The 24,063-nt window shown below is 36.4% G+C and overlaps 1 protein-coding gene across 7 annotated transcripts in view; it reads left to right on the top strand.

The window, feature by feature from the left end:
• AGO3 (argonaute RISC catalytic component 3) overlaps window positions 1–21,418 on the top strand; it is a 134,927-nt gene extending 113,509 nt beyond the window's left edge. For 6 of the 7 annotated variants that reach the window (XM_047724632.1, XM_047724634.1, XM_047724631.1 and 3 more), the window contains 5 exons: window positions 1,998–2,192; window positions 2,523–2,657; window positions 5,279–5,380; window positions 13,552–13,751; window positions 14,309–21,418. In XM_047724632.1, coding sequence (XP_047580588.1) covers window positions 1,998–2,192; window positions 2,523–2,657; window positions 5,279–5,380; window positions 13,552–13,751; window positions 14,309–14,417 — 741 coding nt within the window. In that variant the 3' untranslated portion in view covers window positions 14,418–21,418. Of the gene's footprint in view, window positions 1–1,997; window positions 2,193–2,522; window positions 2,658–5,278; window positions 5,381–7,087; window positions 7,147–13,551; window positions 13,752–14,308 lie in introns of those variants that run through there. The other variant, XM_047724635.1, reaches the window with a different exon arrangement.
• Window positions 21,419–24,063: the final 2,645 nt, after the last annotated feature.

Raw genomic sequence — 24,063 nt, 5'->3', positions numbered from 1 at the left:
GCTACTTTAAATAATGCTACAGTGAACGTGGTGGTGCAGGCTCCCATTTTTGAAGCACTGGTGTAAATACTACCCTGGGAGAAAGAGAAACTGGAGGCAGAGTGTCCACCTGCTTCTCAGCCTTGACTCTGATCAAAATGATGTATAGGCATTTTAAAAATATTCAGGTTCCAGGGGCGCCTGGGTGGCTCAGTGGGTTAAGCCGCTGCCTTCGGCTCAGGTCATGATCTCAGAGTCCTGGGATCGAGCCCCGCATCGGGCTCTCTGCTCAGCAGGGAGCCTGCTTCCTCCTCTCTCTCTGCCTGCCTCTCTGCCTGCTTGTGATCTGTCAAATAAATAAATAAAAAATCTTTAAAAAAAAAAAAAAATTCAGGTTCCAGAGATCATTCTTCAGTAGGTCTGTGAATAACTATAGTCAAGGTGAATTTTTGAGTTCATGCTTCAAAGTTTCCTTTACTTCAAAACACATAATAATATTAAACAGTATACACACAAAGAAATTTATGATAGTTACTCTCAAAACCAAGATGAACTTCTTTAAGTATTGAATGTAAAACATAAACATAATGCAGTAAGTGGAGCGGTGGATTCAAGCCTCTGGTCTAGGATGCTGCAGTAAGAGGAAAAATTCTTTTAAAGTTTATGAAGCTTAACAGTTCTAAGATGATATTTCAGAGTCTTAAGCATGGCTTCTGGGGTGGTTTACTAAAGATATAAAGAGAAATCCAGGGTTTGAATGGGTCCTTTTATCTCCTTTCTCTTATTCTCCTTATCAGTGTCTTTCTGTCTTTTTTTTTTTTTTTAAGATTTTATTTATTTATTTGACAGAGAGAAATCACAAGTAAGCAGAGAGGCAGGCAGAGACAGAGGAGGAAGCAGGCTCCCCGCAGAGCAGTAAGCCCGACGTGGGGCTCGAACCCAGGACCTGGGATCATGACCTGAGCCGAAGGCAGCGGCTTAACCCACTGAGCCACCCAGGCGCCCCTCTCTTTTCTTTTCTTACCAATCTTTAAATATACAAACAACATCTATGAATTAGAATCTTACTAAAGTACAGGGGTACCTGGCTGGCTCGGCCAGTAGAGCATTTAACTCTTGATCTCAAGAGTCATGAGTTTGAGCCCCACTTTGGCCATAGAGTTTAAAAATAAAAACAGATTGTTTTTAAAAATGTGAAGTGCAGCCTACTTACAAGAAAATAGTTTATTGGGCTTTTTTTTAAGATTTTATTTTTATTTTATTTTATTTTTTTTTAAGATTTTATTTATTTATTTGACAGAGATCACAGGTAGGCAGCGAGGCAGGCAGAGAGAGAGAGGAGGAAGCAGGTTCCCTGCTGAGCAGAGAGCCCGATGTGGGGCTCGATCCCAGGACGCTGGGATCATGACCTGAGCCGAAGGCAGAGGCTTTAACCCACTGAGCCACCCAGGCGCCCCAAGATTTTATTTTTAAATCTCTATACCTTATTAGTGTTTTTTTTTTTTAAGATTTTATTTATTTATTTATTTGACAGAGAATTCACAAGTAGGCAGAGAGGCAGACAGGGGGTGGGGGAAGCAAGCTCCCTGCTGAGCAGAGAGCCTCATGTGGGGCTCCATCCCAGGACCCTGAGATCATGACCTGAGCCCAAGGCAGAGGCTTAAGCCACTGAGCCACCCAGGCGCCCCTACACCTCATGTGGGTTTTGAACTCATGACCTTGAGATTAAGAGTCACACACTCCCAACAGCTATCTGAGTCAGCCAGGTGCCCCAGAAAATAGGTCTTAACTCTGTACTGGGTCTTTTATTCTGCTCTTCCCTGGGAATTATTGATTTTTTATTACTCTCAAAATGAACTAAAAATGAACTTTTATTACTCTGAAATAATAAGGTTATAATAAACTGCAAGTTTAAATGAAATCCACATACTTTTTTTTCTATTTTTTGTGGTAAAATTCTTAATTGGTGTAATTTTGATTGTCTTAATTTCTATTTTTCTTTACTTTTTCTAACCTAGGTTGTAGGTAGTATGGATGCCCACCCAAGCAGATACTGTGCCACAGTAAGAGTTCAGCGACCCCGACAGGAGATCATCCAGGACTTGGCCTCCATGGTTCGAGAACTTCTCATTCAGTTTTATAAGTCAACTCGGTTCAAACCTACTCGTATCATCTTTTATCGGGATGGTGTTTCAGAGGGACAGTTTAGGCAGGTTGGTTGCCTGGGATCTCATTATACTATGGTTAAATCAGATATGTGTTTATAATATTGTGTCTAGTTTTGAAGTTTGAAATCTTAATTAGGTTGAGAATTCCACAAGTCAAAATTTGATACTTCCTTAAATTATTTCTTCTAAAATGTTTACTATGGATTTGTAAGTCTTGATTGCTAAGATCATGCTCTGGTAATAGTTAAAATGAGACAGAGAAGGATATTTATCTGTAAAGTGATAAGATTAAGAAGTCCTAAAACCAAATCTTACTTTGAAGTATGTATAAGAGAACAACTAATATATCAAATCTTTCCATTTCATCTCCTCTAGGTATTATATTATGAACTACTAGCAATTCGAGAAGCCTGCATCAGTCTGGAGAAAGACTATCAACCTGGAATAACCTACATTGTAGTTCAGAAGAGACATCACACTCGATTATTTTGTGCTGATAGGACAGAAAGGGTAATCTTACATCTGTTGTAATACTGTTATAAAACAAGCTTATCTTATATAGTTCATAGAGCACTAAACACAGGCTCTCTGCCAACAGAAGAGGTTCCAGTGTATAGTAGCAGATCTCAGCATACCTCATTATGATTAGAGAAGCATCAAACTAGGTTGTTACTTCCTAGAATTTCTGTTAAAACTCCCAAGTATTCAAAATTCCATTAATGCTTTTTGTTATTGTGAAGAAACTCATAGTTTTAAAATTGGCTCTTTCTATTACTGTATGTCTTAAATGTTCAGAGGAGGAAAGGTGCGTTTATTTTTAAAAATGTCTTATAAAAATTAGTTTTTTAAAAAGCTAGAGACTTTTGAGGATGACTAGTAGAAATTCATGCAAACAAACTTCTAAATAATGCTGCTTTTAAAATTCACAGGATTTTTTTTAAGATTTTATTTATTCTTAAATAATCTCTATATGCAAGCACGGGGCTCAAACTCACTACACTGAGATCAAGAGTTGCATGCTTTACTGACTGAGCCAGCCAGGCACCCCCCTCACAGAATTACTATTTATATTTTGTAGTATGACTATGTATTTTCATAATTAGAGAAGGAGGGGTAAATACCTGGGAAAATCTGTCTCGTCTACATGCAGCATAGCAGTCTTAGCCCCCATCTTTTAAACCTTTAAGCAGAGAAATCTGAGGATTGTAAGCGTTGGTGTCTCCTTGGGGAAAGGATTCAACAGAAAAGACAGAGAAGTGTATCTCTGCTTTGGTATATATTTAGTCTTTGGTTACACTTTCCGTGTAACTTCGGGCAAGTAACTTAACGTCTCTGTGCCTGTTTCCTTTCCAACAACGTTTGGGTGGTATTAATATTTTCCTTTATTGGGTTGTTAAGAGGATTAAGTAAATTAAATTATGTTATGTATCCAAAATGGTGCTTGGCACATACTAAGTGCTCAGTAAAGGTTGGCTAGTAGTTGTAGAGTGGTTGTGATGGTGGCCATAATAGACAAAAAGAAAAAAGAATAGAGGAAAAGAAATAATAATAGCAGGCATTGTTCTAGGTATGTGTCATAAATGTAACTTATTTAATCTTCACAACACCATGAGATATTTACTATTATTATCATCATTTTCCACAGAAGGAAAATGGGGCATATGATGTTAAAGAACAAGGTTATAAAGCTAGTAATTGGTAGAGCTAGGACTCAGGTCAAGCAGCATGGCTCTTGAGTACTCATTATCACTGTCCTATAGCACCTCTCTAATAACAGCTCTCTCAATAGAGAGAGTTGTTAAGGCATTTGACCCCAGATTACTAGGTACATTTTTGTAGCTGCAAAACCACATGTTTCTTCAAAAGTAGGATTAGGAAAACCTAAGTTAGATTTAATGATTAGTAGCATCTGATGTTTAATCATGTTAGTCCTTCATTTGTCTACTTCTCTTTCACCTTTGTTCTAAATACTACTACTACTAATAGGTGAGAGATCACTATAAATGAGGAATCAGAGGCACAGAGAGGTAAAAAGTACCATGCCCTAGAGAGCACAACTAGAAGCTGGTGGAGCTGTGATATGAACCCATTCTACTTCTCTGAGTAGAGTAAAACTTTTTATATGTGTTAATTTGATTTGTGTATTATGGATAAGGATAATTTAGTTGATGATGAACTAATGAACTTTGTTTTGTACACGGTAAAGGCTAACTGGTAGCACAGCTGTTAACTCAAGCCACTACCTGATAGTAGTCCTTCACATGCAGAAAGAATATCTGAGTAGTAAAATAGTTTTCACTTTGTTAGCCTTGTAAATGTAGGCTTAAAATTACTGGTTTTAAATGTTTTTAAGGATAAAGAGGTAGAAGTAAATATAATATATATATATATATATATATATATATATATATATATATATTTTAAAGTGTTTTATTAGAACCTTTTCATTATCAGAAATTCTGAACCATTTCATTTATATTCACATCATAGCTGTGCCTGGTGCAGATTCCCTTACAAGATGTTGAACTGCTAGTGTGAAATAAAAGGAATAGGGCCTTTGCAGTCAGTTCTATATTTGACTCCCAGTTCTGCCTTTTATTGTGTGCTATTCAGGAAATTATTTCATATTCCTGAGCCCGAGCTTCCCTAACGTGGGGAAAATACGTAATTCACATGAATTTATTGATTGGAAATTATGTTTTGTGCCTGGCCCATATATGGTTAACAAATGGTGGCACAGTTGTTATTGTCAGCATTCTTTCTCTCTAAAAACAGTATTCTCGAAGGAAAATGCGGTTTTCATGAATTACACATTCAAGAGTACCTTCTGTTCCCGGGTACCATAAATTGGAGCAAAAGTAATTTAAAAAATTTTTTTTCACGTGTTCCACAAATATTGGGATCACCTACTAGCTAAGCGCCAGTAGGCACTAGTAACTGTTGTTTATCAACTCTCACATTCAGCAACATGTAAGACTAGGAACCAGGACTAGAATAAGGTCTGCTATTAATGTCTGCTCAAGTAATACTTGAAGGATCAGCCTATATATATTTATTTATTTTTAAAAGTGCTTTCAGTTACATTCTTTACCTTTGTCTTGTTTGTTTAAACTTTGACCAAACAAATCTAGGTTGGAAGAAGTGGCAATATCCCAGCTGGAACAACAGTTGATACAGATATTACACACCCATATGAGTTTGATTTTTACCTCTGTAGCCATGCTGGAATACAGGTAAGCCTACCCTTTGGGTAAAATGTTCTAATTCAGGAACTTCCATTCTTATGTATGTATTTTTTTAAATCTCAGAAAAAGGAGAAAGAAACACTGTTCTCTACACTCCAAATTGTTTCCACAATTCACTGAGGTGAAACTCAGTAAATAAATTTCTTCCCCTTCTTTACCTTGAATTAAGGGCTTATTTCAATGAAAATACCAGAATATAAGTAGTCTAATAGAATGAATCTTCTCAAACTGAGTCCTCAGTTTAGCCTAAAACTTCAAAAAATTTAAATATACCTGATTCTTCCTTTGACATTTGCTTCTATTTGGTAATACTTCACAGAAAGCTTTGGCATTTACTGGCAGATATTGAACATGTGAAGAGTTTAATTGTAGATTTACAGCTCTAAGTTTCAGTTAAAATAATTTTAAGAGTGTTACTGTTTTCATAAAATCATTTTGTTAATTTGCTAGCTTTGTCCCTTAGTAGAACATAAGCTTTAATTTAGTGCGTCTCAGACTTTCCAACAGCACAGTGTATCCACGTTCCTTGAATGTCTGAGAGAACGTAGCCCAAAACTATTTTAGATTACTCACTCTTGATTAAAATAAATTGCAGGCGTGCCTGGGCGGCTCTCTGTTAGGCGTTAGGCATCTGCCTTCAGCTCAGGTCATGATCTCAGGGTCCTGGGGTTAATCCCGTGTTGAGCTCTTTAACCGGGCCCCTTGCTCAGCCGGGAGTCTGCTCCCTGTGCCTCTCCTCTCCGCCCCCTACCCCGCCCCTGGCTTGTGCTCACTTGCTCATTTTCTCTCTCAAGTAAATAAATAAAATCTTAAAAAAAATTTTTTTTTAAATTTAAAAATTGCAGGAATGTCCTGTACTGAACAGCTGTATCTTAAAGCTTTGTATGTTGTAAATACACTAACCCGCATTTCAGTCTTACAGCTTTAAAATTATCCCACTCATTTATCCATATTCTTGTATCTGTTCCTCTGAAATCAGTGTTGTACATTTCCACTGTGGGTGGTAACAGTCAATTAGCAAAACAAAAGTTAAAAGTACCTTCCAGAGATAAAGTCTGTAAAACTGGAGTGCATGTTTTTAACCTAGTGTTTCCATCATTGTATCCAAAAGAACACTATTGCTCTGACTTCTCAGTAAATATTGTAGAGTAGAAAAAACAATATGCTGTTCAGATGAATTCTGGAAATACTGGTTAAAAAGATTTTTTCACTCTACAGTTTTTGGATAACACTGATATACAAGTGGTCATTATGAGTCTTAAAGACAGGGATATTTCTGTAGTTTATTTAACCAGAAATTTTAGGGACCAATTTTCCTTTAGGACACCAGATTGAAACTTTGCTTTAGTCAGCAAATAACCAGGTATATTTCACAAGGACTAAAGATGATTTTTACACATCTTCCCAGCTTTCTTAGAATTTTCAAACTCTCAGAGATCAAAAACAGGAGTCTTGTTTTTTACCAGCTAAAATTAAAAATCCAGTCATTTCTAACCAGTATAAGAGACTATTTTTTCATATCACTATTTTTAACTTTATCATTGATTAATAGATCCTTCAACAACATTTTAACCAAATTCCATAACTTCTTGACACTTCTATTGGTTTTATTGGTGTTATTTTCTCCTTTCCCCATTTTATTTTGAGGTAAAATTCCCCACTCATTTTTTTTAAGATTTTATTTATTTATTTCAGACAGAGAAAGAAAGAAAGAGAGAGGAGAGGGAGAAGCAGTCTCCCCACTGAGCAAGAAGGCTGACGTGGGGCTCGATCCCAGGACCTTGGGATCACGACCTGAGCCGAAGGCAGACTTTTAACCGACTGAGCCGCCCAGGTGCCCCTCCCACTCATTTTTACCACATTTTTAAAACTTAAATTTATAAATGACGTCAAAGCTTACTACTCCCACCCTTCACCTGCCCAAGGCAGGCCAGAGCTTTGGTCCTGGTAACTTTGAGTAGAAGAAAGGACCATGGCCTGACTCTAAGATACTCTTTCCCCTCCTCCTTCTAGGACTCTAACTCATCTGGTATTCTTGACTGCCAGCCTTCTGGTGGTTAGGAGCTGACAGGTTACAGCTTTCTGTAGTCCGTTCTGATACTTTCTGGTGTCATAGCCTCAAGATTGAAGACCCTCAAAGGGCAGCGGTATCTTTCTTGGGCCCCATCAATGGTATAGACTCTTCCTTTAGGTTACATATCCCATTGTGTAGCTCCATTGCTCCTGCTCTTCCGCTCATTTTCATTCCTTTAGGCTCCCAAAACTCTTTCCAAGAACTCTCACCATTCCAACCCTCTGGAGTTGGCAGAGTGGTCCTGTGGGCTCTGAGCTCAGGAAGTGTCCAACTAGGGCATGAGTTGATAGCCTCCCTTTCCAGCAAGCTCTTATCTTTTTTTTTTTTTTTAAGATTTTATTTATTTATTTGACAGACAAAGATCACAAGTAGGCAGAGAGGCAGGCAGAGAGAGAGAGAGGAGGAAGCAGGCTCCCCGCCAAGCAGAGAGCCTGATGCGGGGCTCAATCCCAGAACCCTGGGATCACGACCCAAGCTGAAGGCAGAGGATTAACCCACTGAGCCACCCAGGTGCCCCAAGCTCTTATCTTTTTAAAAATTTTATTTATGGGGTGTCTGGGTGGCTCAGTTGGTTAAGCATCTGACTCTGGCTCAGGTCATGATTTCAGGGTCCTAGGATCAAGTCCTATGTGGGGCTCCCTGCTCAGTGGAGAGTCTGCTTGTCTCTCTCTCTCTGCCCCTCCCCCATCTCATGCCTGTGTGCATGCACTCTCGCTCTTTCTCTCTCACAAGTAAATAGTTTATTTATATATATATATTTTATAAATTTTTATATATGTAATACTAATATATATTGAAATAAGATAGACTTTATTTATTTGAGAGAGACCACGTATGAGTGTATGGAGAGGCAGAGAGGGAGGGAAAAGGTGAGGGAGAGAATCTAGCAGACTCCATGCAAAGCACTGAGCCCATAGCCGGGCTCATTCTCACAACCCTGATATCATGACCTGAGCCAAAACCAACAGTTGGACGTTCAGCCACTCAACCAACTGAGCCACCCAGGTGCCCCAGACTTTTATCTTTATAATGGATTCTCTTGGAGTCCCCCTTACATGTCTTCATGGGAGAGAGCATACCTTTCCTCCCAATTAAAATTCCATCTTTTCAGAAAACCCATAATCACTCTCTTCCCCTATTGGGAGGATGGAGGTTAGGTGGGAAGAGGCCAGAGCCAGGGTATTAATGATGAAACCGGTCCTGAACTGGCTCCTCCTAGCAAGCCTTAAGGGGAGGTGGCTGGCTCCAAAGATTGGTAGCTCTTTAGACTGTGGGATGCCTAGCATCTTTGATCCTCTGCTTTGGGCCTTAGTTAAAATTCCAGAGTAGAAGAAGACATACTATTAGAAACATGTTAACTGGGTGGAGCATGTGACCCCTCTGAGCCTCCAGATGGAGTTCTCTTAAAGAAATACATGCTCCCCATTCAGGAATCAGAGCAGGCAGTGTCCTAAATTATAACTTCCTACCACAAAGCACCAAAACTTCAAAGATATCCTTCATTATTATTTAATAATCCTTTGACTCCTCTTTTGTTAGCTCTTACTACCATTTTCCATAGGTCCCTAACCTTAGTCCCTTGCCCCGACATTCAGCACAGGACCCCTTCTTCAGTAAGAAATTATACGGTCAGTCACGCCTACTTTCTTTTCTTTCTCACAAGAAAAAATGTTCAGTATATACTGTTGTTCACATTGGCTCTGACCTGCCTTGAGTTGGTCTTAGTTCACGGGTTACCCTCTTGCTTGTATCTTCAGTCTGTTGGAAGCTTCTGATTGCTTTCCCTTAGCGTACAATTGCCCCATCCTAAAATGCAGCTCCTTGATCCTGCCATTTCCCTTCAAGTTATTTTCCCTTATCTTTCTTTCATTTTTAATTAAACTGTTCTTAAAACAATTGCCTAAAGACACTCACCTGAAATTTAAAGAGACAAATAATATAAGGATATAGAACAATTGAAACTTCACATTTTGCCAGTGGGAGTGTAAATTAACATGACCATTTTTGAGAACTGCCTGTCATTATCTACTAAAGTTAAATATATGCATGTTCTATGACTCAGGATCTCCGTTCCAGGATAGCAAACAGAAGTGGGTATCCGTGTTCACCAAAAGATAGTACATTAATGTTTATGGTAGCACTGGTCATAGTCAAAAACTACAAACAGTTCAAATGCCCATGATCAGTAGATTGGATAAATAAATAGTGTATATTTATATAACAGAATATTCTACAACAAAGAGAATGAGGCAACAATGTGGGGGATTTCATAAACATAGTGTCAAACCAAGGAAGTCAGACCCAAAGGGCCTACGAAGCTATTTATTATAAAGTTCAAAAGCAGACATAATCTATATTGTGAAAAGTCTGGTTACCAAGAGCAGGGTAGGTAGGCTGTGGTAACCAGGAAAGGCCACCAAGGGGCTTCATGGTTGCAGTTAATGTTTAATTTTTTAATTTTCATACTGGTTTCATAGGTATTTTTACTTTGGGAACAGTCCTCATTCTGTATACTTATGGACCATGGGCTTTTCTCTGTATATTTATACTTCTGTCAAGTGTTCACATTAAGAACAGAAAAGACTACCCTTGGCTATTTCCTCTTCAATTTACAACAGCCTGCCACTGCTGCTCCTTGAGCTCTACATCTGATAGGGTGTCACTCGCACATCAGCACCATCTGCCACTTGACTTCCACACCCATTTTTCTCCTTTCATCTTGCTTTTCTGTTTGTTCTTGGTTTATTTTAGATCTTTAAGTTTCAGTAATGTGTATGGCTTTTAAATCTCTCCTTCTAGACACAACTTTTCTACTGATTTCCAGACCTTGAGGTTGCTTTTCAGCTGCACCCTCTTAACCTGCCTCTCCTATCTACGCAATCTCTCAAACCTGTAGAATTTACCTTCTCAGTCTTAAACCTTCTCCTTGCCACTTCCTCTGCTTAGTTCCGGCTCTCATTATTACTCTCCTGTACAATTGCAGAATCTTAAGTGCCCTCATCTAATCTGTTCTCCCTCTGATTAATTATAACATAGGTAAGACCCTGTCATTCATCTACTTCGTGCACATAGCCCCATTGGTGAAGCCTCATTTTCTTTTTCTTTTTCTTTTTTTTTTTTAATTTTATTTTTTATAAACATATATTTTTATCCCCAGGGGTGAGCCTCATTTTCTTAGGACAACATACAGACTCAATAACTGATGTCTGCATCCTGCTCCCCTCACTTCTGCTACACCCTCAGTCTATCTTACTTTTTCTCCCACTCTTCGCTCCTGCTCCGCCTTTCCTCTCTTTTTCTCTTCCTCTATTATCTCTTCCCTTTCACGTACACAAACACACATAAACACAATCTGACTGCAGCCTCTCTCAACTGTTTTTAAGTAGTTCTCATAACTCTCCCCTGCATGTGTTGTTCCCTTACCTTAATTATTCCTGCTCTTACTCCTGTTCATCCTTTAAGACCCATCTTAAATATCACCTTCTCTCAAAGCCTTTCTTATATCCTTCCCCCAGACAAATGCCTGTCCTCTGCACTGCCTGAGCACCCTATGTATACCTATTTGTTGCATTCATTAGACAGCATTGTAAGCATGCTTTTGTTTCTCTCCTTCTTCTCATAGTCTGTAAGGTCCCAAAAAGGAGAGGCTACTCACCCATTCAGTCAACAGATATTTATTGTGTCTACCTCCTAGAAGATAGGTGTTGATACTATGTATACAGAGTGAAAAAGTAAATACAGTCCCTTCCTCTTAGAGTTTATTGGGGGAAGACATATACTAATTAAGTAATCTCACAAATATATATTTATGATTGGGATAAGCACAATAAAGGAAAAGTAAAGATAGGAAGAGAGATTTTAGTAGGAACCTGATTTAGATTGGGAGGTCACAAAAAGTTTCTTTGAGAAATGACACTTAAGGTAAGATCAAGAGGAGTAAGTTGGAATTATTTAACCAAGCCAAGAAGAGGAGAGAAAATTCCTGCCAGAGGCACATACAGGCTTTTTGGTGGAAAAAAAAAAAAACAACAACATTATCCATTGAGGGGATCAGATAAGGGACCACAGCATTAAGGTAGGTTAGAGAGACGAGACCAGCCTGGGCTGGATGTATGGGCATTTGGGCCAGAGTTAAGGACCTGGATTTTAGTCAAAGTGCCTTGGAAAGCCATTAAAAGGCTTTAAGCTGGACATTAATGTTACTAAGTGTGTGTGTGTGTATGTTAATTCACTCTTACTGAAGTACAGATTCTGCTGGGGAGTAAAAGTGGTGTTCGGGACCTCAACTTAGGAGTCTGTTAACATAGTCCAGGCAAAAGATGATTGTGATTGGGACAAGAACAATGATAGAGAACCAAATGAATCACATTTAGGTAGGTTTTTTGCCGTCTCTTCCCTGTGCCTGAAGTGTTCTTTCCCCATCTCACAAGCCCTCTTTTATCATTCAAAGCTCACATCCATATCTCCTCTTTCATTTCTGTGTGCCTAGCACCCGAAACGGGACACGGCACACAGTGAGTGTTCAGTAAATATTGAATACGTGAATGTACAATATAAATGCATTATAAGTGTATAATTATATATACTTGCATATAATGCATTATAAGTGTATAATTTAGGGGAGATAAGATTTGGTAATAATTTGAATTTTATCAGAATCTTGCACAGTGTCTGACAAATGATGCTCAAATATTTGTTAAAGTATTAGCTCATCTTTCTCCTTTTCTCCTTTGCCACTGCCATTTCTTTACTTCAGACCTTCATCATCTCATGCTCGAACTAATGCAGCAGCCTTCTCACTGCTCCCATTGCTTTTAGTCTCTTCCTGTTTCTAATCCAACCTCCATGTTATTACTGTTAGTTTTATAAAACTCCAGTCTCGTCATACCTAAAATCTCTCCTGTTAAAAAACAAACTGTGCAGTACTTTCCAGGCTGCTTATAGGTCAAAGTCCAAATTCCTAAGCATGTCATTCAATCTGATCCCAGCCTTTACTTTGAAACTTCATCTTTTTTGCCCTCATGCACCTAACTTTGCTCATACTGGTCTGTTAACTATTCCCCAAATATACCATGAAATGTTATGCCCCTTGTGCTTTTTGGTAAGGCTGTTTATACTCTCTGCTATGCACTCACCCTAACTGCCCAAACAAGGCCAGATCTCACTCACTCTCCACTTGGTGAAGAACTGTTACTTCCTTTGGTATTCTCATATAGGACTAAGTGCCAGTAGTACTATAGCTTTTATTAGTTGTTTTATAATTATAGATGCTGTATCTCCTCTACTAAATTGTTTTCCAAAAGAAACGAAACTTTTGACTTGGTTGACTTTGTTTTTCTTTGAATCTGCAGTACCTAACTAACATAGTAACTAACAAAGAGGAACTCAACTAAATGTTCTGGATTTTTTATTACAGCAAAATTACATAACATAAAACGTACTTACCATTTTAACCACTTCTAAGTGTACAGTCCTATTGCATTAAGTACATCCACATTGTGTGCAGCCATACCACCATGTATCGCCAGAACTTCTTCATCTTCCTTGACACTCTATACCCATCACACGCTAACTCCCCATTCCCCCTTCCTATGGCCACTGGCAACCACCATTGTACTTTCTATCTCTCTGAAATTGACTACTCCAGTTACCTTATGTAAGTGAATCACATAATAGTTGTCCTTTTATGACTGATTTCATGTGGTGTAATGTCACCAAGGTTCCTTCATGTATCATAATTTTCTTCCTTTTTAAGGCTGAATAATAGTCCATTTGTGTGTGTGTGTGTGTACCATATTTTATTTATCCATTCACTCATCATTGGATACTTGGGTTGCTTCCACCTGTGAACTATTGCAAATAATATTTCTTTGAACAAGGGTATGCAGATACTTGTTTTGAGTCCCTGCTTTCATTTCTTTTGGATATATACCCAGAATCAATTAAATATTTTAATGAATTATTAAATTAGAATATGTTTTATTTTATCAATGTACAAAGCTGTTTTTTTATATAACTTAGTCTGTGCTGAGTATTTATTTAGAAGTTTAGAAATCAACAGAATATAGCATTGCCTTCTCCACAGGGTACCAGCCGTCCTTCACACTATCATGTTTTATGGGATGATAACTGCTTTACTGCAGATGAACTTCAGCTCCTAACTTACCAGCTCTGCCACACTTACGTGCGCTGTACACGATCTGTTTCTATACCTGCACCAGCGTATTATGCTCACCTGGTGGCATTCAGAGCCAGATATCATCTCGTGGACAAAGAACATGACAGGTAATAGAAAAGCACAACAAACAGAAATTTTCACTCAAATTCAAGTATGGTGGGCATGTTAGGGCTTTCTTGAGAAATCTCTCTCAAGTATTCCCATGTATGTTTCCTTCTTGTTTACCATAAAGTACTGCCATTTAAAATTAAAGTTCCGCAAGCTGTTCGAGGAGTCAGCGATCCCTAAAAAGCAGCGATAGGAGAGTTGACCGCCCGGAATAAGGGTTCCCATTAAAACGTACACTTTAGGATTATTAGTACTAGAATGGTATCGTGATTTAGTTGCTTTACCAAATTAATTTGAGGGAGAGATTGTTGGTGACAGACAAAATGTTAGTATGCTTGGGATTTACTTCTGAACAGTCCTGGGGAGGTGAGAGAAATAAAACAAAATTGGCCTTGAGTTAATAATTATTGAAGCTGGGTGATAGAAATGTAGCGATTCATTTTACCAGCCTCTATTTTTTTTTTAATATTTTTGAAATTTTCTACAAGTTATATTTTTCAAAATTACTACATCAGAATAGGGTTTGTTTTTGTGTTCATCGCCACTTCTCTTACAGTGCTGAAGGAAGTCACGTTTCAGGACAGAGCAACGGGCGAGATCCACAAGCTCTTGCCAAGGCTGTACAGATTCACCAAGATACCTTACGCACAATGTACTTTGCTTAAAAAGTCCAAGAATATTCTCTGAGAGGAAGAACTGAAATATGCATCGACATACAGCATATGTTTCCAGTGGAGTCAGTTGAGTGGGGATGCCTCCAGCCATACAGCAACCAACACTGTGTGGGGACCAGGGTCTGATTTTTATGTTGATACAAGAAAGATTGTTTACTTCATCAAGGAACACAGCACCATTATGCAATATGAAACCAGCCAACTGCTTTTTTGTGCGGTCTCCTTAGGAAGTATCGCCATTGTTTTGTTTTCACTTTCTTGTAGTCTAACCCTTTTAATGCCTTTACCTCAAGTTGCTTGGCAGCACAACTATCTTTGCAAAAAAAAAAAGTAAAGAAAAAGTAAATGACAGTTAAAAAAAACACACACCTACGTGAATAATCTAAGCGATTGTTCACGATTATGTGTGCAAAAAAATTAATGTGCATTCGAGTATTCTTGTAAAAGGTATCTGTGTATATTTTAAATATATACATGTATACTTCATGTGCATATATATCTGATCTACATTGATAATAGATATATATGTGTCTGTGCGTGTATTTTATAGTTCATTCCATTGGGGAACTTTCTTTTCCTTTTATTATCTTCCCACCACCACTTTGATTTTTCTCTCTACCTCCCTTGCCTTCATTACCTACATTTTTTTTTCTTAATGCTACCAGTGACATTCAGATGTTCATGTATCTGGTTCATTTGGATATAAAGCATGGCAAACTAGATTTTTATTTTTATTTTGCACACCCTACTCCTGTCTCTTGTCTCACGGGCAATTCCAAGTCCTCAACTCTTGATATTGCTTTCTGAAGAAACAAAATTACTATATATATATAACTATATATATATATATATATATTACAATGTTTCTGTGAGAGTGCGTGTCTGCCCCCTCCTGCTCTGAATTTACATTTGCCATTTGTGCAGTGTGTACATAAGCAGTAGCAACCTTAAACTATTCTTTTTCTTTAGTCTGTTAAAGCTGCTATAAATATAAAACCTTGTCAGAAGTTGTAACTCAGAAATTTCTCTCTATAAGTGATATGTATTCTAAAGCCTTCTGTTTCTATGGGTTATACATGAAAGTCCCTTATAGCTTTTATAAAGGGCAAATATTCTAAATGATTGGAACTCTTTAGGGTTGAGGCCTCTGAAGTTGGGTGGAGAGAGAGAAGGGGTTATTGAGGCTTTTTTAATTTTATTTCATTTTTGCTAGTTTACTTGCTGCCTCATACCTTAATGTGATTTTCATATATATATATTTTTATATATATGTGTGTATATATAAACATATATGTATGTGTTTTGAAGTACAGCTTCCTTTTCTTTTATATTTATTAGAATAGTGCTTTAATAATTAGAGAACTGTATTGGCAACGTCTTTTATAGAAATGTAATCATGTTTATTTTAAGAACTGACAACCTGTTTTTGCTGTCTTTCAGTGCAATAAGAAGTTTTAAAGGAAAGCCGTGTCTGTTTGATATCTTTACCACGGATAGTGGGAGAAACAGGCACCTCCATAATTTTAAAAGGGCAAAGTAATACAGCCTTAATTTCAGAAGGAAAGTTTTGTAATTTTTCAAGTTTAAAGCATGTCTTTTAAAAATCATAATGAAAATCAAGGAAGTTAAATTTCCTAAGTGAGTCTGACCATGATTATTAGAGATGGAGTTGAGCTTTGTTTTAAGAAATGACAGTGAATGGGGCACCTGGCTGGCTCAGTCGCTAGAGCATGTGACTCCTGATCTCGGGGTTGTAAGTTCAAGCCCCACATTGGGCGTGGAGCCTACTTTTAAAAAAAAAAGTGAATAGCTTAAGATTTAGAAGACATTTAATTCTTTGAAAATGGATCACATTTATTGAACAATCATACTGGTTAGGTGCCCATTTTCATATATTCAAATGAATCAGGAAAATATAAAATGATATTTTCAAAACATTTTTTTGCCAATTTATCAGCAGCGTAACTTTCCTTTTAAAATTAGGGTTCTGGTGGCAAAGAAAGTTAGGACTTTGATCATTTTTTAAAAGTTAAATCACTGAAATGTGGAAAAAGTTTTATTAAACTTCTGTTTTATTGATTTCACTTTAAGATATTAAAAAGTATTATAGAGCTGTCAAAATCGAGTTCATCAGTAACATTGGATTCAGGGGAGCTTTGCACTTTGTGACTCATGAAAATTGCATTTTAATTTTTTTTTCTTTTTTGCACTGGTTCAGAGTATAGATACTACAGATTGTTTCCAGTGGGCATTGTTAAACCTTTCAGAATTCCATCTGCACATGATAACAAATGGATTAGCTCTTTAGTTTCTCTCTTACCTGTAATCCACTCTTATTGCCAATTTACTGTATTTTGAGCCTAAAATCTGAGCCCATGTCCTCCAACAGGTATGAAATCTTTCGTTCCTCTGCCAGAAAACTAAGAAAGTACTGTATTTTGTATGTTTATTATTGAAGTGTCTGAAATGCAATTTACAACACTGTCTCAAAGCTCTTTACATGAAATAATATTTGTATAGTATATACATTTTTTCTCCCTACCCTCCCCCCTCCTCCAAAAATATCCTGTAAAGCATGTATTTTTTTTTAACATCAACATTTCACTGAATATTGTCAGGAACATGAATAGAAGAAGAAAATAGTATACCCTAAAACATTGATTGCTATATGCTTTCTCAGTAGGAATAAAACACCTTTATTTACCAGTAGAAGTTACACAGACTTAATTTGGGAAACTGTAGACCCAGGAACGAACTGTAGATGCCTTTTCTCTATTTACTGTTTCATCTAATTTTCAGTTACTTAGTTTCCATGTGCTAGAATGAAACCCATAATTTAAATCTATTTAGAAGGACTTTTAATGAGGAAAAACAATTTTTTTAATATAAAGCTTTACCTTTAAAGTGAGTTCTTTTTTAGGGTTTCTTTCTTATAGTTTCACATTGCTAGTTTAAAGTTAGTTACCTTGAAAGAATATGTATAGTATATTTTGCTTACTAACAAATTGGAATATCAAACTTTAATTAAAAGAAGACTTGTGCTTAGAATTTTAGATAAAAGACAAGGTGGCAAATACCTTTTGAAATTTGTTTTAATTATTATTGCACTTCTGGTGTCGAATTTCTGATCTTTTTTTATTAAAAGTTTTTTAAAGGATTGTTTTGAATTTAAAGGTCATGAAACTCAACAATGACCTTTCTGTTCCTGCCTTTGCTCACTAAATTATATAATGAATGCTAAATTTTGGTCTGCTGTTTTCTATGATGCATAAGAGTGACTTTAAAATGTCAGTCCCAGCCACTGCTATAATTGATTTTCATGTGAAGAAGAGCTGGGAGTTTAATGTATATTCTGGATGGCAGATGTGTCTGGGTAAAGTGCCGATATGTGTTATTATGTATCAAGTTACTGGCATTGAGGACTATACATTCATAATACTGTAGCTGCTATATTTATTTAATTATGTAGAGTCTGACAGTTACTGCACTAAAGGATAATAAGGAGATGAGCAGGATTGGAGGCTGGTGTTAAGACACCCCCCCCCTTTTTTTTCCTAAATAAGATTAAAAACATGAAATAACAAGGTAACAAAGGGTGCTGCCGTTTTAGTTTCAATTTAATATTAGGATACTCTGTTTTAGATGTGCGGATTTTTACTTTAGCGATTTTGCAAAAGGGTACCTCAACCTCCTCAGTACTGGTTTTTGGTATATTTTCACAGAAGTACAGATGCCCTTTATTTTTTAATGTATTACCTTTTAACAAATTACTCAGAAAAAAAAAAAGTTCTTCTATGGAAATCTACCTGTTTGTAATCTATTAATTTATTTCTCTTCCTAGAAGAGTCTGGAAGGGATTCTAGTAGGAATGTACCAGGTGTTGTGGAAGGCACTTGATAAAGATTCATCTCTACCTTCTAGCATAGGGACTCCTAGCCTTCTAAAGACCCATACTAGTTCTCCAAACTAGGTTCTCTGATGACCCACCACTGCCTAATGTTTACTTGTATATTTTATAGTGAATTTTACTATGACAGACAGCATGACAGGCTTAGTTATGACAGACTTAAAGGAAATAAAACCTGAGTTGCCATTCAGTAGAAATGGCTGACAGAGGATCTCAGTGTTTAAGGAAGAGGTCAACACTCAGAGTGCCGGTAACAGATGTGTAGTAATTAGATGGATTATAGGCCAGGAATTAAAGAAATTTGGTATTTTCAGAGGCTAACATGAATTTGCCAAGGGTGGTGATTTTTATGAAATCCTTCAAGCTAACCACTTGGGTTCAGCTAGAGTATTTTGTAGTCTTGCTATTTCAAACTTGATAGAAATATTTTGCCAAAAAGCTTAACTGATAACTCTGTATAATTTTTTTTTAAATTTTATTTCTTTGTTTGACAGAGATCACAAGTAGGCAGAGAGAGAGGGAGAAGCAGGCTCCCTGCTGAGCAGAGAGCCCCATGCGGGGCTCGATCCCAGGACCCTGGGACCATGACCCTAGGACCATGACCCTAGCTGAAGGCAGAGGCTTTAATCCGCTGAGCCACCCAGGTGCCCCTATAATTTTTAATCGGTATCATTAAACCTGAATTAAATATTTGGTTAAGTCATCTCTTAGATGTTCTCCTATTGAGTATTTTTAAAAGACAGGTTGCTGCTGTCAGTAACTTGCTACTTAAGTTATCTTTTGTGAGTTATCAGTCAAGCTGCAAAAAAGACATCATTGGCTTGGCATCTTTATTTTGCCTTTTTTATCCATATGAAGTTTTAATCCTTTTCATTCTCTTTGAGAATTCATGGATGTCTTAAAGCTTCAATAATAAGAGTTGGGAGACTTTATATATATCAAGTGAGGTCTCCCTGAGTGGCAGTATAACCCTGACTCTAGAGTCTGTCTTTATTTTCCTATATCCCTCCCATTTGATCATATAAAGCACTTTCATGATTCTATAGGAGTCAAAACAAATAAGCCAAGAATAGATGAGTAAAATCAGTACAGAAATGTGAAAGAGTTTTCTCCAAAAAATCTTAAAAAAAAAAATTTCTGCTTGTACTAAGAACATTCTTGATCAGTGACGGTGTTAGAAATGATACCATGATTAGTGAAACCTAAGCTGACTCTCAGGAGGAAAAAAAATCTCTTTCCCCCTCTCACTCCCTTTCTCTTTCTATAGATATCTCAAAGGGAAAAAATATTTTTTGACTTTTTCCTACTTTTAAAAATGGTACATTTCAGTTTATGACTTTTTTTTAACTAATGTATAATGGTCAAGGCTTGTGCTAATACTATCTACTGCTAGTTGAATTTTATTTTTCTTTACCCAGCAAAGATAGTACTCTAGATTTTTACAGTGTTCATTAAACCTCAAGAATCTAATGTTCTTAAAGTATGAAAACTAAATATTTTAATTTGAATTAAAAACAGAAAGATAATAAATTTAATATGGAAGATTGAGATTTACCAGTAAGAAGCTCACAAAATTAAGATTCTGTTAATTGATCTGTCCAGCCATTGGTCTCCCTTCCTTTTTGAAATCAATGTCTGAAGTAACCAAAACCTAATGTATCTATGTTAGGGTCTCAGTAAAGCAAAGATGTTCTTCAGGGTAGAGCTGAATTAAATTTTTAAATCATTTTTTAAAGCAAGGCGGTTTTTAGAAAGTGCCTTTTCAGAAGATGGTGCTGTAGATTTTTATTTTTCAAATAGCATGAGACTAAAAATTTAAAAGATAAATTATTTTAGAACTCCAAGAGTGTGACAGTTTCATATAAATAATGTTATTTGTTGTCCTGAATCTGGTCCAAGGGAACCAAGTAAAGGTTTTATTCAGTAAAGCATCTAGGTAAATGCTCACCAAATGAATTTTGTAGGTTTGAAAAATAAATTTTTAACAGAATTAACCCTTTCAGTTCTCATCTTTGTTGAAGGTAATCTGTAAGGTACATAAAACAGCAAATCTGCTAAACTTTTTAACAAGAGTATAAGTATGATAGCAAGTGCCCAAAGGGAAAGGTAACTTGCCAGGGAATTATATGTCATAGGCTACCTTTCTTTTTTCTTTATATTTTTTCTTTTCTTTTCTTTTCTTTTTTTTTTTTTCAGCATAGATTGACCCTTCTGTAAATATCTTTTGGTATCCTTTTCTAATTAATATTTATTAAAGACTGCTTATATATTAAAAGGAGAGCCAAATCATCATGGAAATTAGTGTAAGAGAAAAAATAAAGTGATTTTTATCTCTATCTTTAGGGAAACTCACTTTTTTAGACACCAAGAAATATTTTAAGTGATTGTCTCTTTTTCTACCGGGGGTCGGGGGGAGACTATGAAAAATGATGACAGTGCATCTAAAAGGGTATGGTCAGTTAATTAGAAATGCAACATGCAAAATTGGGCCTTGGAGGAAATAAGCAATATGAAGGGTAATAGCAGAACCATTCATACTTAATAGAAATGTAGCAATCTACCAGAAAGCAGTTCTCCCCTGGACTGTTTACTCCACTAGTACTAGTAAACAGCAGTAAATGATCACCTAACCAGTTCTTTTTGTGAATTTGGTGAGCATTTCTCCAGAAAAGAATAGACTAAAAACAAAAAACACCACACCTCAGTTACCTTGTATGCTGCATTATGTAATAATGATAGTAAAATTATATCGATTGTTTGGAGTGTACTGTGTCTGTTTGCAAATATACGTGCACATTAAACTTTTTCATTTTTTATAATGTCTTAATAGCAATTATGAGTTTATTTTTAATATTAATTTTTCTATTGTGATGTTTATATTTATTGGCAATTTGTGTGCAACTTTTATATTTTGCTTAGATGTTGGTTTTAAGGTATTTTATTTTTATAGATATTTCTAGCTTTTCCTCTTTCTTTGTAATATTAGCAAAGATTAAGATGGATGTTAATATACCAACCAAACTACTAATTCCATAAAGTCTAGAGTTTGGATTTTTACCAATAAACCGTTAACACTATTTTTTAACTTAGAATACTTAGTGTTGTTTATATAGTGGGCATTAAAGACAGTCTTTAGACAGATTTCTAAATGTGGAGGGGAGATGGGGCTTTTCTATAAGTTAGATTTCTTTCCCGTAAGTAGCAAACTAACACTAACAGATTGGATTTATTTTACCTGATCTGCAGTTTTGGGGCAGTTTGTCAAATAAATGATTGTTACATTTCTTTTTTTAATTTGAACTACATTGAAGCTATTTAAATAGTCACATTATCTGGCATTAGGATTATGATTTTTTAATAGGCCTGGGAAACAAGTAACAATTGATTCCAGAAGTCACTGATAATTGACTTTGAAATGAGATTTCCTCCCCACACCCATAGTTCTATTAAATGAAAGATTTGCTACCCCGATCATTTCCATAGCATAAAAGTTGATTCAGCCCTGAGCATCAGTGAAGAAACAGAGTCGAAGTGGTTAGGTAGAAAAGCAGATAGACTGAGTAATACAGTATTTCAGTTAATTAAAAATCTAACTAAGTAATAGTTTATGAATGCAAATTAATTCAGAAGACAGTGAAAAGTTTTGATTATAGAATATTAATTTCAAGCAAATATGGTCACTCCAGTTTCATAGTGGATAAGATTATTTGCATTACAATGCACACTGACTTTTTAACAAAGGCACATGAAAAGAGTGAGTTCTCTTAAGTAAAATATTTCCATAGTATTTTTACATTGTGAATTTGCTTGGAAAGCCACTTTTCTTTTAATCTCTTAAATTCTTTTAAGAATTTAAAAGATAAATTTTATCCCATCCTCTGAGTTTTAAATTCTAAATTATTGGGCTCAGTGTATGACATTTTGCTGTACCATGTTCTTTCCACTCGGGGTAAATGAGAAAGTTTGAAGTAATTACAATTAAGAAAATGTTATTTTATGTTATGTAAAATTTTATAATTTAAAGTGAATCCACATATGAGTTCCTATAGCCATTAGTCATTTTTTTCTGCATTTTTGCCAGTTACAGTATTTTTTTAAATTATGTACTATTCTCAGCTACTTCCTGCACCCCTACATTAAGTATTAATTGAAGACTGGTACTCTGGTTATAGGAATTTGTCACTAAATAAATATGTTTCAAGCAGTCAAGATATATTTTTGTTGCAAGTATATGCCACCTCTTGAGGATATTTATTGTGCTTATAACATGAATAGTTTTATTCATTATGTTTCAACATTGTACGAGGTTGACAGGCATGTAATTCTTTTTTTTTTTTTTTTTTTTTTTTTTTTTTTTTTTTTGGCATGTAATTCTTGTAGCCCGACATTTTTAAGGCAGCCTGCAGTGGAAAAAGTAGTCCTTTATTTTTTTTTCCCTTCTGAAATTCATAGGAACCTGACACATGGAGCTTATTTTGCTCTTTTAACTGTTGGCTCCATAAATCAAAGTACCTGGCATCAGTACTGAATTACCACAGTGAAGTACTTAGTGACATGTTCCTGTTTCTAGTCCACCTCCTAAGAAAGAAATACGTGTGCAGTGAGTAATAGTTATCCCTAAAAAGAACTGTCGTGAACAGTCCTATATGAGTGGAAAACAGATGGGTGTGTTGGTAATTAGAACTTCGCTGGTTTTGGTTTTATTATTTCCAAAAATTAACTGCGTTCACATCTCTGATTTGTATGTTTGAAGTTTAACAGGCTGTGGCCAGAGACTAGAGAAGGAGATTACTCTGGTATTTAATGCCTGAAACTTTCCATCCTTATTTAGTCCATGCTTTAATTGGAAGAATAAATGAAATTCCTTAGTTTGGCCCCTTAATAATATTTTTAGAACCAAACAAGGAAAAACTCTACCAAATGTTGCAGATGTGACTATCTTTATTCTAAGAACCTATGGGAACAGGAGGTCTTTGTAAAGAAATGGACTGGTGGGACTGTGAGAGGTGGGTAGTGAGGGGATGTAGGAAAGGCTTCTTCGCTGGGATCCTCAGATACTTCACAGCTGTGTTGTATTTGCCTAGTTCTCGAACCACGTTGTAGAAGAGGGACTTGCTCTGAACCTACAGAAGGGACCTGAGGAGAGTTCTCTGTAACCTAAATATATGTTCTGCTGTTGTCCCAGACCTAGAGCTGCATCTCTTCTCATTAAGTTAGAGAAGTCTTGGAAGTTGCTTCTGAATTGTAACAAAGCAACTAAATGAAATATTTACCCTTAAATAGAGTCATGGCATTGCTACTGACATGGCTTTTCCCTTCAAGCAGGACCTTTCCAGACAAGGTAGACTTTCCTGTAAAGAAAATGTTTCTGGTGAAAGATTTGGGGAAAACACAGATACATTGTAATGAAGGGGAAATCTTGCCTAATGTAGTTCAGCCGGTTAACGCATACAGTTTGGACCCAGGTTGCTTAACAAGAGGAAGCTTTGGTTTTGGTAGCAACAGACTTGGATCTCCAATGGTAATTAACTTGCAAATATTTCCATTTCAAAGAAAGGGAGTGATCTCATACTATGGAGCACGACCCTGCTATTGTGCACGTTCTCATTTTCTAACTCAAACACCAGGAATAGTAAGCACTGTGAGAAATGTTCTAATAGTTTGTCCCTAAAAGAAGATTCTTAGACTGTTTTCCAAGAGCTTTCTCATTTCGTAGCCCAGGGTGCAACC

The sequence above is a fragment of the Lutra lutra genome, chromosome 4 (assembly GCF_902655055.1).
Source record: "Lutra lutra chromosome 4, mLutLut1.2, whole genome shotgun sequence".
NCBI lineage: Eukaryota > Metazoa > Chordata > Mammalia > Carnivora > Mustelidae > Lutra > Lutra lutra.
The sequence above is the reverse complement of the archived record's forward strand: the minus strand, read 5'-3'. Positions and strand labels throughout refer to the sequence as shown.